Below are 17,561 nucleotides of genomic sequence, written 5' to 3'. Positions count from 1 at the left end.
CAACACCACAGATATCTCCCTTGTCCCCACATTCAGGGTCTAATTTCTCCTACCCTAAGATATTCACTGACTTGGTTTTTAATACCATTTCTTCCCAGGTTTTGATGTATCTTTAAATGGAATAATAGTATACTCCCTAATATTTTGTACTTGCCTTCTTTTCATCAGCAATATGTGGATGAACCTCATTATTTGTGAGGTTCATCCATAGTTTTACATGTTACAGCAGGTGCTTCCTTTTCATTGTTATATAGTATTCTATTATATGAATAACATTTTTTAATCCACATACTATTGATGATTATTTGAAATTTAAAAATAGTGCCACTCTGAATAGTTTGTACATGTGATTTGTATGTGTTTCTGATGGCTATATATTTTAGATCATTGATTAATGGGTATGCAAATATTCAACTTTAGTAGGCCCTGCAAACCAGGTTTTAAAGTGTTTATTCCAATTAAATCTCTCAGCATGTATGCATATGGGACTTCTAGTTGTACCCACAGTCTTGTAGGCACTGAATATAGTCAGTGTCTTTAATTTTAGCTTATTCCAGGGATTTTAATTTATTTAATGTATTGTGGTTTTAATTTGTATTTCCCTGAAGACCAATGAGGTTAAACATTTTCCCATGCTTATTAGGCATTTAGATATCCTATTGTGAGATATGGTTGTTCAAGTTCTTTGCCCAGTAACTTCTGTAAGATCCTGAAGAAAAGTGGAGCTGAATTCTTTGTAACTCATGCATAGTTGTTTAGTAGTCAGGGGCACCTTCCTGAAAGGATGTGTGGGGCAGTCACTTCAGGGACTTCTTCTAACTAGACCTTTATTTTGCCATTGGTGTCAAAAAGAAAATTGTAGTATCTTTTATTTATTGAATTATTTTGTTTATACTGGAGTTCTTTGCTAGAAATTTAACTAATGCGATCTTATAAGCAATCAACAACTCTAGAAGGTAGGTGTTATTACTATCCACTTTGTAGATAAGGAAACTGAGGTCGACTGGGTGATGTTAGTTTGCTAAAATGGCAGAGCTAATAAGTGGGAGAACTTCAGTCTGTCTTATTCTAAACTCATACTTCAAAGCCAAATGCCCTTTAAGATTTTATGTGTGTAGGAAACTTACTTCGTTTTGCTAATTATTACATGTGTTTAATATTATTCACTTTGTCAATATGAAGGTGAATTGAAAAAATTCGATTCTCTGTTGCAGATAAAGGAAGACCTAGGTCTAGAAAAATAGCAGAAAGTAGAAGAGAGAAACGATATTCATACAAATTACCTCAAGAATACAACATAGAAACTGTAGTGGTTGCAGACTCAACAATGGTTTCCTATCATGGAGCAGATGCAGCCAGGAGATTCATTCTAACCATCTTAAATATGGTAGGCAAACTTTAAAGTGCGCTTGGAATTTTTTCAAGAAAACTCTAAGGAAGAAATGTGTGAGTATTTATAATGAAGTTCTTTAAAATTAACTCATTCCTATTCCTTTCTCTTATTGTCATCAGTAAAAAAAAAAAAAAAAAATAGGTATAAAAAACTGATCAATCTCAAAAGCAGTATCAAAATGATAATCTATGTCTTGTTAAAATAGAACACTCTTGTTCATTTTGATGTGGCAAAACTCTGTTATTCTTTTCTCTCTTTTGGTGCTGTTCTTTTCCTTTTTTAAAAATATTTCTAGCCCAATTTTATTTATTCACTAATTTTTTTATAATTAAATTTTGTTGGTACATAGTAGATGTATATATTTAAGGGGTACATAAGATTTTTTTTTTTTAGAGACAGAGTTTCGCTCTTTGTTACCCAGGCTGGAGTGCAATGGCGCCATCTCGGCTCACTGCAACCTCCGCCTCCTGGGTTCAGGCAATTCTCCTGCCTCAGCCTCCCGAGTAGCTGGGATTACAGGCACGCGCCACCATGCCCAGCTAATTTTTTGTATCTTTAGTAGAGACGGGGTTTCACCATTTTGACCAGGATGGTCTCGATCTCATGACCTCGTGATCCACCCGCCTTGGCCTCCCAAAATGCTGGGATTATAGGCTTGAGCCACCGCGCCCAGCCCCGGGTACATAAGATTTTTATACAGGCATAAATTTGTTGAAATTATCAGAAATATTTTAATATATGTTTATAAACATGGCCCCACAAAAGGACTATAGGTTAATTAAGATGTGATATAAAAATGAATGGTGGTAATCCACTGAGCTATTTTATAGGTATGTAAAACTGGCTGTCAGATATGATTCTAGTTGATGAACTAAAATTTTAACCATCTAAATCACAGGTGGCTAACTTGGGTTGATGATTTCTGATTGTAGAAATCCTAGTATCTATCATGCTAGGGATGCTTATGACCAAATTAATCCTTTGACTTAATTGCATACTCTGTTGGACAAATCTCATTCAGGGAAGAATCTGAAGGTTGTAGTGAAGAGTGATTCTTAGAATAAACAGAAATAAATGTTGAAGGCAAGTTTTTATTTATAAGTCAACTACCATTTAAGAATGGCTGATGTAAGGATAAATATAGTCCCATTTTTTACTATCTTTGCTATCATTTGGCTACTTTGCTGAGGATGAAGTTTTATTATACTTTAGATATTTCCATCCATATTCAGTTACCTTCTGAGCACTTTTCTAGAACGGGATATATGGTAGATTAACACTGCCTAACAACCAGTCTTTTCTAAGTAGAAATATATCTGAAAGCATGGGTTTGTGTGTCAGTTATAGATTTTCTGATACAAATTAAATCAATACTGTTTCCTTTAAAAATCAATGTAAAAAATAAATTATTTTGCCTTACTGCTTTTTTTTTTTTAATAAGATTTATCAACTAAATTGAGACTTCTCCATGTACGGGCCTTAAGAAAAATTAGGATGATTTTCAGTTTAATTTTAGGATTTTTATTTTTATTTGTTTTTAGGTTTATAACCTTTTCCAACACAAGAGTCTGGGTGTGCAGGTCAATCTTCGTGTGATAAAGCTTATTCTGCTCCATGAAACTCCAGTAAGAAAGTCTTGAATTTTTTATTCAATTAAATGGTTGAGAAACTTTGTTCAGAAACTTATAAGTAAAGGGAATGTTAAGGATGTATTTAAAAATTCAGAAATATCCACCAAATCACTTAAAGTATACATACAACTGGCTTTTAGTTTTGGTTAATACCTCAATTTTACTTAGAAAATAGGATGTTGTTAGTTTCCAAGAATCCTGAAAACAAATCTTGACTTTCCAAAGTATAATTTTAAGAAGTCATTTTAAATGAAAGTTTTATTCTGTTATTTAGATGTGTACTTTTAACAGTTTTGATTTATTTTAAATGGGCACTATTCTGGGACATCATTTTTGACATGCTGCTTAAGTGGCACTTTCGAAAATTTTGCTCTTAAGTTGTAGAAATAAGTTATTTAATTCTAAAAGTTCCACATTCTTAATTGAACCTCTTTCCTTTTTCAGAATGCCATTAAATAGATTTTGTAATTGTTACACCTTCACAAAGTTATATGCTTTTAAGCTCAGGCCAAATTAATCCTGAATGTCTTCCAGGTTCTAATTAATGTTATGGTCAGCAGTTTGCTTTAGTAATTCAGGAGTGCCTTTGTGGTTTGTTTTTATGTATATACTTAAGAATAATTTGCCTTATGATATCTGTTCTTTTATAGCCAGATTTATATATTGGACCTCATGGAGAAAAAATGCTAGAGAGTTTTTGTAAGTGGCAACATGAAGAATTTGGCAAAAAGAATGACATACATTTAGAGATGTCAACAAGCTGGGGGGAAGACATGGCTTCAGTGGATGCAGCTATACTTATAACAAGGTAAATTTTCCAAAGCCAATTAAATGGCATCCCTAATTCAATGGCTGTACTGTTAATCCCATTAACAGATACTTAATAGATAATGTTTTTATTTCAGATTTTGTATTTCAAAAATAGTTTTGGCATAATGATGTTAATTATCTCCCTCATTCATAATAACGAATTTGTAGACAGCAAATATTAGATGGCATATTGACAAAACATTTGGTTTTGTCAATTTTAAAAAGTTACCCTGAGTTTTTGACATCAAAGGCATAGTCATTGATAATGATAAGTTAACTGTGTGTTTTTCAGTCATTGTCATATAAAGTAATCTAATATGTTAAATTCAGCAATTGAAAAACATTGTGGCTTCATGTGAGAAAATTTTAATTAAGTCTTTGACTGATTAATTATAAGCTGCATTGTGAATGTACTACTAAAATATATTTGTAATACAGCATTAGGTGTAATATGTAAATAAAAGAAAGTGAAATAATGACCAACAATATATTCTATAAGATTACTGTGTTTAATAATTATACATTAATTTGTCTTGCTTACAGCTAGTAAAAATAAGTAATTAATTGTGAAATAGCAATTTAATTTTAGTCATCAAAAGTGAGCACAGTAGTATAATTAAATAAGATTTTCTGAAATGAAATCATTGTAGTTTCTTATAATTAATACTAATTGCAGATAATTTATAAAATTAAAAAATCACTATGCAAGAAAACAATTGGACCTCTACTTTCAGCTACATAGGTATAATTGATACTGAGCTTCTGCACTAAGCAATCATAACATTGGAAAATAAGAAGTAACTGCTTTTAGTCATTGGAGAATGAACAGTGTAAGACTGCACATCCTGAAAGAAGGGAAATTTATTATGCAAGCTTTTCAGTCAACCAGTTTTTTCCCTTTTCTTAACTAGCATAGCAAGCTAGAATCTAGGTAGAGCATAGTGATCCTGCTGAGGACACCAGAGATGAAAGTCTTGGGTATGGACAGGTGCCATGAAGTACATGTGCTGATCATATGTGAGAACTTGGCAAGGGCTAGTCTGAATATAAACAGATAGAGACTGCTCCAAAGTTACCATAGGATTGCTACTATGGAGTTCAGAATTTAAAAAGATACTAGGATTGAGAAAATTCAAGCCACAAGAGTGGAACAATATTGTAATACCTTATCATCTTTCCTAGCCTTAGAGGAGACAGATCTTGGAGGTTGAATACCACTGATTTACAGAAGCTTGGGTATCATCTTGGATTTTGTTAGATCCTTCCTACCAAAAAATAAAATCAAACTTATCCAAGTGCAGGATGATGAGCCAGTAATTGAACTGCCCCCTAAAATGATTGTAAGCACTCTTCAGAGGAAGATAACAGAATCCCAGGTCTCTAAAAATATATCATCCACAATGTCCAGAGAATGATAATTAGTCAAGCAAAGAAACATGAAAATGTCACCATGGTCAAGGAAAAATAGTCAATGGAAACGGACCTTGAGATAGCCTAGATGTTGGATTTAGCAGATTAATGTAGTTGTAATTGGATTCTCAGGAGAAGAGAGTAAGAATGGGTAAGAAAAGTTACTTGAAGACATAATGGCAAAAAAGATTCCCCAAATTTGATGAAAGCAATAAAAGTGGATCCTGGCACATCATAGGCAAATTGCTGAAAACCAAAGATTAATGGAAAAGTTTCAATCAGCCAGTGGGGCGAGTGTGGTGGTAGGGGGGCAGTGGAGGGAACATTGGGCAGGAGAAACAATGTTCTGAAAAATGACTGACTTCACATCTGAAAAACAGTAAGTTCAAAAGAATGCAACATCATTTCTAATGTACTGAAAGAAAGGAAAATAAAGAGATCCTATCAACCAAAAATACTTATTGAGATCTTAAGATACTATCCTAATCTCTGAAAGGGTATCTAGCAAAAAAAATATCTACAACTAATATCACAGGTTTTGAGACAGAGTCTTGCTCAGTTGCCAGGCTGGAGTGCATTAGGGCGATCTCAGCTCACTGCAACCTCTGCCTCCTGGATTCAAGCGATTCTCGTGGCTCAGCCTCCCAAGTAACTGGGACAACAGGCGTGCACCACAACACCCAGCTAATTTTTGTAACTTTAGTAGAGATGAGCTTTCTTCTTATCACTGAAAGCAAGGTTAGTATGCCCCCTCTTATCACTTCTATTCAATATTGTACTGAAGATAATAGCCGGTGCAGTAAGGCAGAAAAAAAAAACAAAAACAAAGGAAAAACATATATATTTGGAATAAAAAGAAAAATGTCTTTTATTCATAGATGATATGAAATGGTACAAAGAAGATTTTAAGAAATCTAGCAAAAATTTGCTAGAATTTATAACTAGATTTTCAAGGCTACATCATGTAAAATCAGTTTTCAAAAACCAATTGTGTTTATAGTGGAAGTGAACAATTAAAAAAAACTTACAGTGACTTCCAAAACCATAAAATACTTAAGAAAAATTTAGTAAAATGTGTGTAAAACCTCTAAAATGAGAACTATACAGCACTGTTATGAGAAATTAAATATTTAAATAAGATTAATTTATTGGAATACTAAACCAACATTATTAAATGTCAGTTTTCTCCAAATTGATTTATAGATTCAGTATACTCCCAATGAAACAATCTTTGCAGGCATGTTTGGTAGAAATTGAAAAGCTGACTCCAGTACCAATTTATAAAGGCAGAGGACTTAGAAGAATCCAAACAGTTTTGAAAAATAAGAACAAATTCAGGCCAGGTGTGGCTCACACCTGTAATCTCAGCACTTTGGGCAGCTGAAATGGGCAGATCACCTGAGGCTAGGGATTTGAGACCGGCCTGGCCAACATGGTGAAACTTCATCTCTACTAAAATTACAAAAATTAGCTTGGCATTGTGGTGTACGCCTGTAGTCCCAGCTACATGGGAGGCTGAGCCATGAGAATTGCTTGAATCCAGGAGGCAGAGGTTGCAGTAAGCCAAGATCCTGCTACTGCACTACAACCTGGGTGACTGAGCAAAACTCCACCTCAAACAAACCCCAAAACCTTCCCATTCTGTCACAAGAATGAAAGTATTTATACAGATATGAAAAAGGAGCAAATTGGATGGACTTACGATATATGATTTCAAAACTTACTATAAAGGTTTAGAAATCAAGATAGTATGGTTTTGGCAGAAAGTCCTGCAAATCAATGAAGCAAAATAAACTGTCTAGAAATAAACCTACTTATATATGGTCAATCAATTTCATTTTTTTTAATTGAATTTTAGGTTTTAGGGTACATGTGCAGAACATGCAAGACATTTGCATAGGTACACACATGGCAGTGTGTTTTGCTGCCTTCCTCCCCTTCACCCACATTTGGCATTTCTCCCCAGGCTATCCCTCCCCAGCTCCCCCACCCCCGCTGTCCCTCCCCTCTTCCCCCAAATAGACCCCAGTGTTTGGTACTCCCTTCCCTGTGTCCATGTGTTCTCATTTTTCATCACTCACCTATGAGTGAGAATATGTGGTATTTCATTTTCTATTCTTGTGTCATTTTGCTGAGAATGATGTTCTCCAGATTCATCCATGTCCCTACAAATGACACAAACTCATCATTTCCAATTGCTGCATAATATTCCATGGTGTATATGTGCCACATTTTCCCAATACAGTCTATCATTGATGGGCATTTGGGTTGGTTCCAGGTCTTTGCTAATGTAAACAGTGCTGCAATGAACATTCCTGTGCATGTGTCCTTATAGTAGAACGATGTATAGTCCTTTGGATATATACCCAGTAATGGGATTGCTGGGTCAATTGGAATTTCTATTTCTAAGGCCTTGAGGAATTGCCACACTGTCTTCCACAATGGTTGAACTAGTTTACACTCCCACCAACAGTGTAAAAGTGTCCCTATTTCTCCACATCCTCTCCAGCATCTGCTGTCTCCAGATTTTTTAATGATCACTATTCTAACTGGCTTGAGATGGTATCTCAATGTGGTTTTGATTTGTATCTGTCTAATGACCAGTGATGAGGAGCATTTTTTCATATGTTTGTTGGCCTCATGTATGTCTTCTTTTGTAAAGTGTCTGTTCATATCCTTTGCCCATTTTTGAATGGGCTTGTTTGTTTTTTTCCTATAAATCTGTTTGAGTTCTTTGTAAATTCTGGATATCAGCCCTTTGTCAGGTGGGTAGACTGCAAAAATTTTTTCCCATTCTGTTGGTTGCCAATTCACTCTAGTGACTGTTTCTTTTGCCATGCAGAAGCTATGGAGCTTCATTAGGTCCCATTTGTCTATTTTGGCTTTTGTTGTCAATGTTTTTGGTGTTTTAGTCATGAAGTCCTTGCCTATGCCTATGTCCTGAATGGTTTTGCCTAGATTTTCTTCCAGGGTTTTTATGGTGTTAGGCTCTTGGATTTATTATTTTTTTGAAGAGGTTTTTGTGTCTCTATCTCCTTTAGTTCTGCTCTGATCTTAGTTATTTCTTGTCTTCTGCTAGGTTTTGAGTTTTTTTGATCTTGCTCCTCTAGCTCTTTCAATATTGATGATAGGGTATCAATTTTGTATTTCTCCACTCTTCTCATATGGGCACTTATTGCTATATATTTTCCTCTGGAGACTGCTTTAAATGTGTCCCAGAGGTTCTGGTATGTTGTGTCTTCGTTCTCGTTGGTTTCAAAGAACTTCTTTATTTCTGCCTTCATTTCATTGTTCATCCCATCAACATTCAAGAGCCAGTTGTTCAGTTTCCATGAAGCTGTGCGATTCTGGGTTAGTTTCTGAATTCTGAGTTCTAACTTGATTGCACTATGGTCTGAGAGACTGTTTGTTATGATTTCAGTTGTTTTGCATTTGCTGAGGAGTGCTTTACTTCCAATTATGTGGTCAATTTTACAGTAGGTGTGATGTGGTGCTGAGAAGAATGTATATTCTGTGGATTTGGGGTGGAGAGTTCTGTAGATGTCTATCAGGTTTGCTAGATCCAGGTCTGAGTTCAAGCCCTGGATATCCTTGTTAATTTTTTGTCTGCTTTATCTGTCTAATATTGACAGTGGAGCATTAAAGTCTCCCACTATTATTGTGTGGGAGTCTAAGTCTCTTTGTAAGTCATTAAGAACTTGCCTTATATATATGGGTGCTTCTGTATTGGGTCCATACATACTTAGGATCATTAGCTCTTCTTGTTGTATTGATCCTTTTGCCATTATGTAATGGCCTTCTTTGTCTCTTTTTATCTTTGTTGCTTTAAAGTCTATTTTATCAGAGACGAGAATTGCAACTCTTGATTTTTTTGCTCTCCATTTGCTTGGTAAATCTTCCTCCATCCCTTTATTTTGAGCCTTTGTGTATCCTTGCATGTGAGATGGGTTTCCTGGATACAGCACACTGATGGGTTCTGATTTTTTATCCAATTTGCCAGTCTGTGTCTTTTGATTGGTACATTTAGTCCATTTACATTTAGTGTTAATATTGTTATGTGTGAATTTGATACTGCCATTTTGATGCTAGATGGCTGTTTTGCTCGTTATTTGATGAAGATTCTTCATTTTCTTGATGCTCTTTAGCATTTAGTGTGTTTTTGGAATGGCTGGTACTGGTTGTTTCTTTCTATGCATAGTGCCTCTTTCAGAAGCTTTTGTAAAGCAGGCCTGGTAGTGACAAAATCTCTGATAATTTGCTTATTTGCAAAGGATTTTATTTTTCCTTCACTTCTGAAGCTCAGTTTGGCAGGATATGAAATTCTGGGTTGAAAGTTCTTTTCTTTAAGAATGTTGAATATTGGCCCCCACTCTCTTCTTGCTTGTAGAGTTTCTGCCAAGAGATCTGCTGTGAGTCTGATGGGCTTCCCTTTGTGGGTGACCTGACCTTTCTCTCTGGCTGCCCTTAGTATTTTCTTCTTTATTTCAACTCTGGTGAATCTGACGATTATGTGTCTTGGGGTTGCTCTTCTTGCAGAATATCTTTGTGGTGTTCTCTGTATTTCCTGGATTTGAGTGTTGGCCTGCCTTGCTAGGTTGAGGAAATTTTCCTGGATAATATCCTGAAGAGTAATTTCCAGCATGAATTTGTTCTCTTCGCCCTCTTCTGGTACACCTATCAAATGTAGGTTAGGTCTCTTCACATAGTCCCACATCTTGGAGACTTTGTTCATTCTTTTTTGCACTTTTTTCTCTAATCTTGGCTTTTCGTTTTATTTCATTGAGTTGATCTTCGACTTCTGATATTCTTTCTTCTGCTTGGTCAATTCGGCTGTTGAAACTTGTGCATGCTTCGCGAAGTTCTTGTGTTGTGTTTTTCAGCTCCTTCAATTCATTCATATTGCTCTCTAAGTTATCCATTCTTGTTGTCATTTCCTCGAATCTTTTTTCAAGGTTCTTAGTTTCTTTGCATTGATTTAGAACATGTTCTTTTAGCTCACAGAAGTTTCTCATTACCCACCTTCTGATGTCTGATTTCGTCATTTCGTCACAGTCAATCTTTGTCCAGCTTTGTTCCCTTGCTGGTGAGGAGTTTTAGTCCTTTGTAGGAGTCGAGGTGTTCTGGTTTCGGGTGTTTTCCTCCTTTTTGTGCTGGTTTCTTCCCATCTTTGTGGATTTATCCACCTGTCATCTGACTGGTTGCTGACTTTTCGATTGGGTCTCTGAGTGGTCGCCCAGATTGTTGATGATGAGGTATTTCTATTACTTGGTTTTCCTTCTACCAGTCTAGCCCCTGCGCTGTATGACTGCTGAGGTCCACTGCAGGCCCTGCTTGTCTGGGGTACACCTGTAGCAGCTGCAGAACCGTGAGGGATGCTACCAGTTTCTTCTTCTTCTATCTCTGTCTCAGAATGATACCCGCCTAATGTCAGTCTGATCAGTCCTTTTTGAGGTGACTCTGGATATACAGGGGTCAGGGAGCTGCTTGAGGAGATGGTCTGTACTTTATAGGAGCTCAAGTGCTGAGCTGTGAGCTCTGTTGTTCATTTAGGGCTGTTAGGCTGCTACATTTACGTCTGCTGCAGCAGAACTCTTAAAACCCGTTTTTTTCCGCAGATGCTCTGTCTCGGGGAGTTGGGGCTTTCTTTATGAGTGTCCGTTGCACTATCCTGCCCAGCTAGGAGGCAGTCTAGTCACTATTTTCCTCCCGAGGCTCCGCCTTGTTTATGTGGGGTCCGCCCTGTAGCCGCAGGCTCCGCCCTGCTGCCACCGGCTTCGCCTTGCAGCGGAGTCTCTCTGTTATGGCAGGTTGCCTCGGCAACGGCAGGCTGCATCAGCAATAGGAGTGTACCTCCGTAGGGGCGTATTGCCTCGGTAATGGTGGATGCCCCTCCCCCACCAAGCTGCACCGTCCTGGGTTCAGCTCTGCCTGCAGTGAAACTCTCCACCCGGAGCATTTCAAATTGCTGTTTTGTTTGTCCCTGTGGGGGTGAAAGCGACCAAGCCTGCTCGCTTGGCTCCCTGCCTCAGAGCGCCTTTCTTTTTTTTTTTTTTTAAGTTGAACGGATGGCTCTCTCCCAGGTGTTTTGGTCACCCGCTCTTAGGGCACCAGGATCTGTGTGATTTCCCGTGCAGTGAGCCACTGCACTGGCTCAAACGCCACTTCCCAGGAATCTCCTGGTCTGGCTCACTGTCCAGGTTTCGTTTAATCAGATGGATATGCTAATCTGTCCTCCCAAATCTCAGATTGCTGGTTTAGCAGGGCACCCAGGCCAGTGTGTTTTGTGCGGTTGTTGCGGAGTGCTGCTGTGCTGCAGCGCTGGCTGAAGCCGCCGCAACAGCCAAAATGGCTGCACTTGCATCCCGTGTCTTTCCTACACCTGGGAATTTTTCCGTTCTATGGGCAACAAAGATCCGTCTGGAAATGCGGCTTTTAGTCACCCTCTGAGCGTTCCCTGAGTGCTGCGATCCTGAGTTGTTCTTACCACGCCATGTTGAATCCCCTTACCCTCTCAATCGATTTCTTTGTTGTTTTTTGAGATGGAATTTTGCTCTTGTGGCCCAGCCGGAGTGCGATGATGCAATCTCCACTCACCACAATATCAGCCTCCCAGGTTTAAGCGATTCTTCTGCCTCAACCTCCCAATAGCTGGGATTACAGGCATGCACCACCACGCATGGCTAGTTTTGTATTTTTAATAGAGATGGGGATTCTCCCTGTAGGTCAGGCTGGTCTCAAACTCTCAAGCTCAGGTGAACCACCCACCTTAGCCTCCCAACCTGCTGGGATTATAGGTGTGAGTCATTGTGCCCAGCCAATCAATTTTTAATAAATCCACCAACATAACTCAGTTACAAAAAAGAGTTTATTCAGCAGATGGTATTAGAATACATCAAATAGTACAAATGGAATATCTAGACACCTGTGTGAAAAAAACGAATATCAGTCCTATTTGACATGTGTAAAATTAATTCAAAGGGATCATAGAATTAAACACCAAAGCTACAACTCTATTGTAGTAAAATACAAAAAAAAAAAAAAAAAGGAGGGCAATGATTTCTTAGTAGGATACCAAATAAGTACTAATCAAGAAATATTAACAATCATCTGCAACTTTTAAAAATGAAAACCATTTCCTGCTCAAAGATATTCATATGAAAATGATAAAACAAGCCCCAGAATTTGAGAAAATAGTTGCCAGACATTATATTAACAAGTAATTTATATCTAGAATGTTTACATGTATGTGTATATATACACATATACAAATATCAAAATATGTAAGCCTCTCTTAAGAATATAATTCTTAAGAGGTGCTCAACATCATTAATAATCAAGAATATGCAAATTAAATTCATACCTGCTTGAAAGGCTTCAGTTATCAAAATTGAAAATAACCAGTGATAGTGAGGATATGGAACACTCCTCAATTATTGGTGCAATTATAATATGGTTCAACCACATTGGAAAATGAGTAGTTTCTTATAAAGTTAAACATTTGCCCACATCAGCTTCAGATATTTACTTACAAAAAAAAAGTCATTCACAGAAAAAACTGAACTTGAAAATTTATAGAGGCTTTTATAATTGCCAAACATTATAAATAAATGTTCATTTAAAGGTGAATGGACATACTGTGTGTGCTCATGCAATAAAATACTCTTTATCAAACTACTGATAAATGCAACTGTATGGATGAATATTAATGACATCATACTGAGGCCAGGTGTGGTGGCTCATGCCTGTAATCTCAGCACTTTGGGAGGCCAAGGCAGGCAGACAGATCATTTGAGGTCAGGAGTTTGAGACCAGCCTGGTCAACGTGGTGAAACCCTGTCTCTACCAAAAATACAAACATTAGGCAGGCGTGGTGTCTCATGCATGTAATCCCAGCTACTCAAGAGGCTGAGACAGGAGAATTGCTTGAACCTAGAGGCAGATGTTGCAGTGACAGGTGATTGGGCCACTGCACTCCAGCCTGGGCAACAGTGAGACACCACCTCAAAAAAAAGAAAAAAGAAATATATATATATAGTTTTCTAATTTGGCTTTCTCTCTCTCTCTCTGTCTCTCTCTCTATATATATATGTGTGTATATATATACATATGTATGTGTATATATATATCTATACATATGTATGTGTATATATGTATGTATCTATACATATATAGAGATATATGTATAGATACATACATGTATATATGTATATATACATACATACATACATGTATACATATATATACACACATATATTTACATATATATATATAGTGAAAAAGCCAAATTAGAAAACTGTCAGAGAATGATTTCACTTACACAGAGTTTGAGAATAGGCAAAATTAGTCTGTGGCATCAAATGTTGCCTGCTTTAAGGTGAGAAAATTGACTGCAAGGAGGCAGAAGGAACTTTCTGTGGTGGTGGAAATAGTGGATATTTTGCTTTGAATTCATGTGGGTTTATATATTTGTCAAAATTCACCAATCTTCTCGTTTAAATTGTGTGTATATTATGTAAGTTTTACCATAATAATGTTGGTTAAAAGAAGAGTAGTAAATTCAAGTTGGTAGAAGGGATGGGAAGATTTGTGTGGATGGAGAGGAGACTATACTTATAAGCTTTAAGGTGAGTCTAGGTTAAATATCTGCATTGATGAAGTCTTTCTTCCTTCTTAACAGTAATAGATTTAAGAAATATTGCTTCTGAAACTAAAGAAGATGACAGTCATAATTTGATTACTGATTTATAATTTTTCCTTATGAATGCAATATATTCATTAGAAAATTGATAAGTACAAGAATAAAGATAAAAATTAGCCTATAGACCCACTACTGAGGAAAGAGCACAGTTAACATTTTAAAGTATATTTCATCAGTTGTATTTTCTATGTATGTATATAATTAAATACATGTATTTACATTGCTGGGATCATAATCTACATACAAGTTTTGTTTCTCACCAAACAAATATTGTGGCATTAATTTTATTCCTTATTTTCAATGTCATTTTTATCTCAATACTCTAAAAAAAAGCCTTAGAATTTTCTGCATACAATTTTTTTAATGTTAAAAAACTTTAAAACTGGCATCCTAAACTGACCACTCTTCATTATTGCCTCCCTTGTTGCTGGCTTTCCCTAGATATGCAACCTAGCAGTTCTATTAAACACCGTATGTTCTCACTCATAAGTAGTTGTTGAACAATGAGATCACATGGACACAGGGAGGGGAACATCACACACCGGGGCCTGTTGGGGATTGGGAGGATTGGGGAGGGATAACATCAGGAAAAATACCTAATGTATGACAGGGGGATGACAGGGGGATGGATGCAGCAAACACCGTAACACGTGTATATCTATATAACAATCCTGCACGATCTGCACATGTACCCCCAAACTTTAAGTATAATTTTAAAAAAGGAAAAGAAAAAAACATAGTGTGATATATTCCATATAAACCAAGAGCATAAAGAATAACATAATTAATAACTACCTGTTTACGCCTCCACTTGGGAAACAGAATGTTATCTATGCTGTTGAAGTCATTTTACATACGGTTTTCTAAACAGTATTTTCCCTTAAAAATCTATTCCAAAAATGTGCTTATTTTTATATATTTTTCTTAGCAATGTAGCCTACTACAATTTTATTTTCCAAGTAATACATATTCTCATAGCAAAAGTTTAAATATAACTTTCAAATATATTGTCATATTATAAGCATATTCTTAGGATAAATGTAAAAGAAACACTTTAGTTTTACCAAACTTCTACTCCTGCTCTTCAACCCTGAAGTAATCAATGTTGAGTTGGTGTGTATGGAAAGAACAATTGTTTTATGCTTTACACATAAAGTTTTCTCTGTTTGCTTTTTACTTTACTTTTTGTCATTTATTGTGGAAGGCAGAATAATGTCCCCTCCCCCTGCAAATATTGACCTTCTAATCTCCAGAACCAGTGAATATGCCATCTTACAAGGCAAAGGGACTTTGCACGTGTGATTAAGTTAAGGATCTTGAGATGGGCAGATTATCCTGGCATATTTGAGTGGATTCAATGTAATCACAAGAGTCCTAAAATAAGGAAGAGGGAGGCAGAAGTTCAGAGTAAGAGAAGGACTGGAAGATGCTACAAACCCAGCTTTGAAGATGGAAGAAAAGGTCATAAGCCAAAGAATGCCAGCAATGTGTAAAGGCTGGAAAAAGCCAGGACATAGATTATATCCTAGTGCCTCTAGAAGGCATGCAGCTCTATGGCACTTTTATTTTAGTCCGGTAAGACCGGTACTTGACTTCTGACTCTAGAACTATAGGATAACAAATTTGTGTTGTTTTAAGCCACTAAGTTCATGACAATTTATTATAGCAGTAGCAGGAACCTGATCCATTCCTGTTGATCTGCAACATTTTCAGGGAGGGGCTGACATTTAATAAAAGTATCCTGATTTATTGAACTACTTATTTGTTTATAGAACTTTTTAATTTTTTCTGTTAGAGAAAATGTTCTATAAATATGTTTATCTATGGTTTAACATGTTCTATAATAATATTTAGGGTAGATTAAAAAGTACTTGCTCTGTCAAAGGGTACACATATCTAAAATATTGACAAATACTGGCCAACTGTTCTTCCTTTACTCACTGGTGGGACAAGGTTTCTGTGGAGGATCACCGTTTCTCCATATTTCTGTTTGCAGTGCTGTAATGGTGAAAAATCAGTCCACTTAAGGGAATATTTTTTTTCTAAGTAACCTAGTACTATTTGGTCAATAAAGATTAAATGAGTGCTTCGTGTAGTTAAGGAAAAAATATCCCTTTGTAGTTAGTGTAAAGATGACTAGCTTTTTAGCTTCATAAGGAAGATGTGAAAAATAGAATAATATAAGAAAAAATGTTAATCTCTATGGATTGCTTGTTATTATCCATATTTGACAGACTAAACTCATAACTAGGCTCAGTTTCTAGTAAGTGCTCATTGTAGATAACTATTAAATGTTGGGAGTTATGTGCACACATCAGTAGGAAGAAATTTTAGCTCAGGAATCAAGTTTGGTCTCAGCTAAAATGCATAATGCTTCTACAAATCCAAACCTATCTGAGGTAATCATATATTTGTCAAATTGTCCTTTGCAGTACAATGAAGTAAATAGTTTAAAGCTGACCTAGTTATTCTTCTGGGCTCATAGTAACAAAAACACAAAACATGTTCTCTTAACTCGCATCTCTATGGTTTCTTAGTGCAACTTTCACATTTCTTATTGAAATCATGGAGAAGGCATACATCTTTATGTCCCTTGAAAATACTCTTTAAAATTCAATGTTATTAATGATAGTTTTACCTTCCCTATTTACAGAAATGCTTTTGGTTTACATATAATGCATGTGAGAATTAGTTTCAAATTAATGCCATTGGCAAATAAGAGAAAATTTAATAAAACATAGAAATTGTAAAAATAACTTGATTTAATACAAATTACACAATAATTTTTGAATGAATCATTTATAGGATATCCCAGCATGCTATTAAACTCTACAATGAGACTTATTCTCAGATGCATCTTCTTTCTTGGAAATTAAAGCTATATTTCATTTTTTTAATATAAATCAGAAGTTAGTCAGAATTTATTGGCTTTCCCAGATGCCAAAGTCTAACTGTATCATTTCTATAAACTCATAATGAAAATCTATGATGCAGACTACAGGCGCACAGAGTCAACATGAGCCAAAAATGAGAGAATTTGAATCCACATGATCACAGGTCTAGTCAGCAAATAATCTCTATACCCATCCCATAAAATAAATATTTGAATATTTTGAGTTAGGAATACATTACTTTGGTCTTCTGCAAAGAAGTCGATTATTGGAGAATTGAAGATTAAAAATTATAGTCTAATCTTTGGTTTGTAATGCTGCTGACACTTATTCAATTGTAGTTAGAGGTACTTAGCGATTTTGGATGAAAGAACTAGAGGGTTTTTTAAAAATTTTTTGTTTTGTTTTGTTTTTGTAATGTGCTTGTTTCATTTGTTTGCTAAGCGAACAGAAATTGGCTATGTGGTAGACTCTAAATGCCCTTGACAATAAGCAGTGCATTTGTCATAGCTTTATCATATTTTAGTTACAGATGAAGTCCCTTGTTTCACATTATCTAAATCAAATTGTCATGTTGCAGCCTCATGCATCATATATTATACATTTAGAAAAATCACCTCAAATCCCTTTCCCCCTATATATGAATATACTTTACATTTAGTGATTCTCGGCCCTAAGGTAAAGATTTGATTTTATGTGGTTCTTTTTTTGCATTGCCATATCATTCA

General features: G+C 36.0%; 1 protein-coding gene across 5 annotated transcripts in view; it reads left to right on the top strand.

Annotated features, from left to right (window-relative positions):
* Positions 1-17,561, top strand: part of ADAMTS19 (ADAM metallopeptidase with thrombospondin type 1 motif 19) — a 266,721-nt gene that overhangs the window by 58,138 nt on the left and 191,022 nt on the right. For all 5 annotated transcript variants that reach the window (XM_002744633.6, XM_035290949.3, XM_078364939.1 and 2 more), the window contains 3 exons: positions 1,215-1,387; positions 2,935-3,018; positions 3,675-3,832. In XM_002744633.6, the coding sequence (XP_002744679.3) occupies positions 1,215-1,387; positions 2,935-3,018; positions 3,675-3,832 (415 nt within the window). The remainder of the gene's footprint in view (positions 1-1,214; positions 1,388-2,934; positions 3,019-3,674; positions 3,833-17,561) is intronic.

This window comes from Callithrix jacchus, chromosome 2 (assembly GCF_049354715.1).
Source record: "Callithrix jacchus isolate 240 chromosome 2, calJac240_pri, whole genome shotgun sequence".
Classification (NCBI taxonomy): Eukaryota; Metazoa; Chordata; class Mammalia; order Primates; family Cebidae; genus Callithrix; species Callithrix jacchus.
This window is presented reverse-complemented; position numbering and strand designations above follow the sequence as displayed.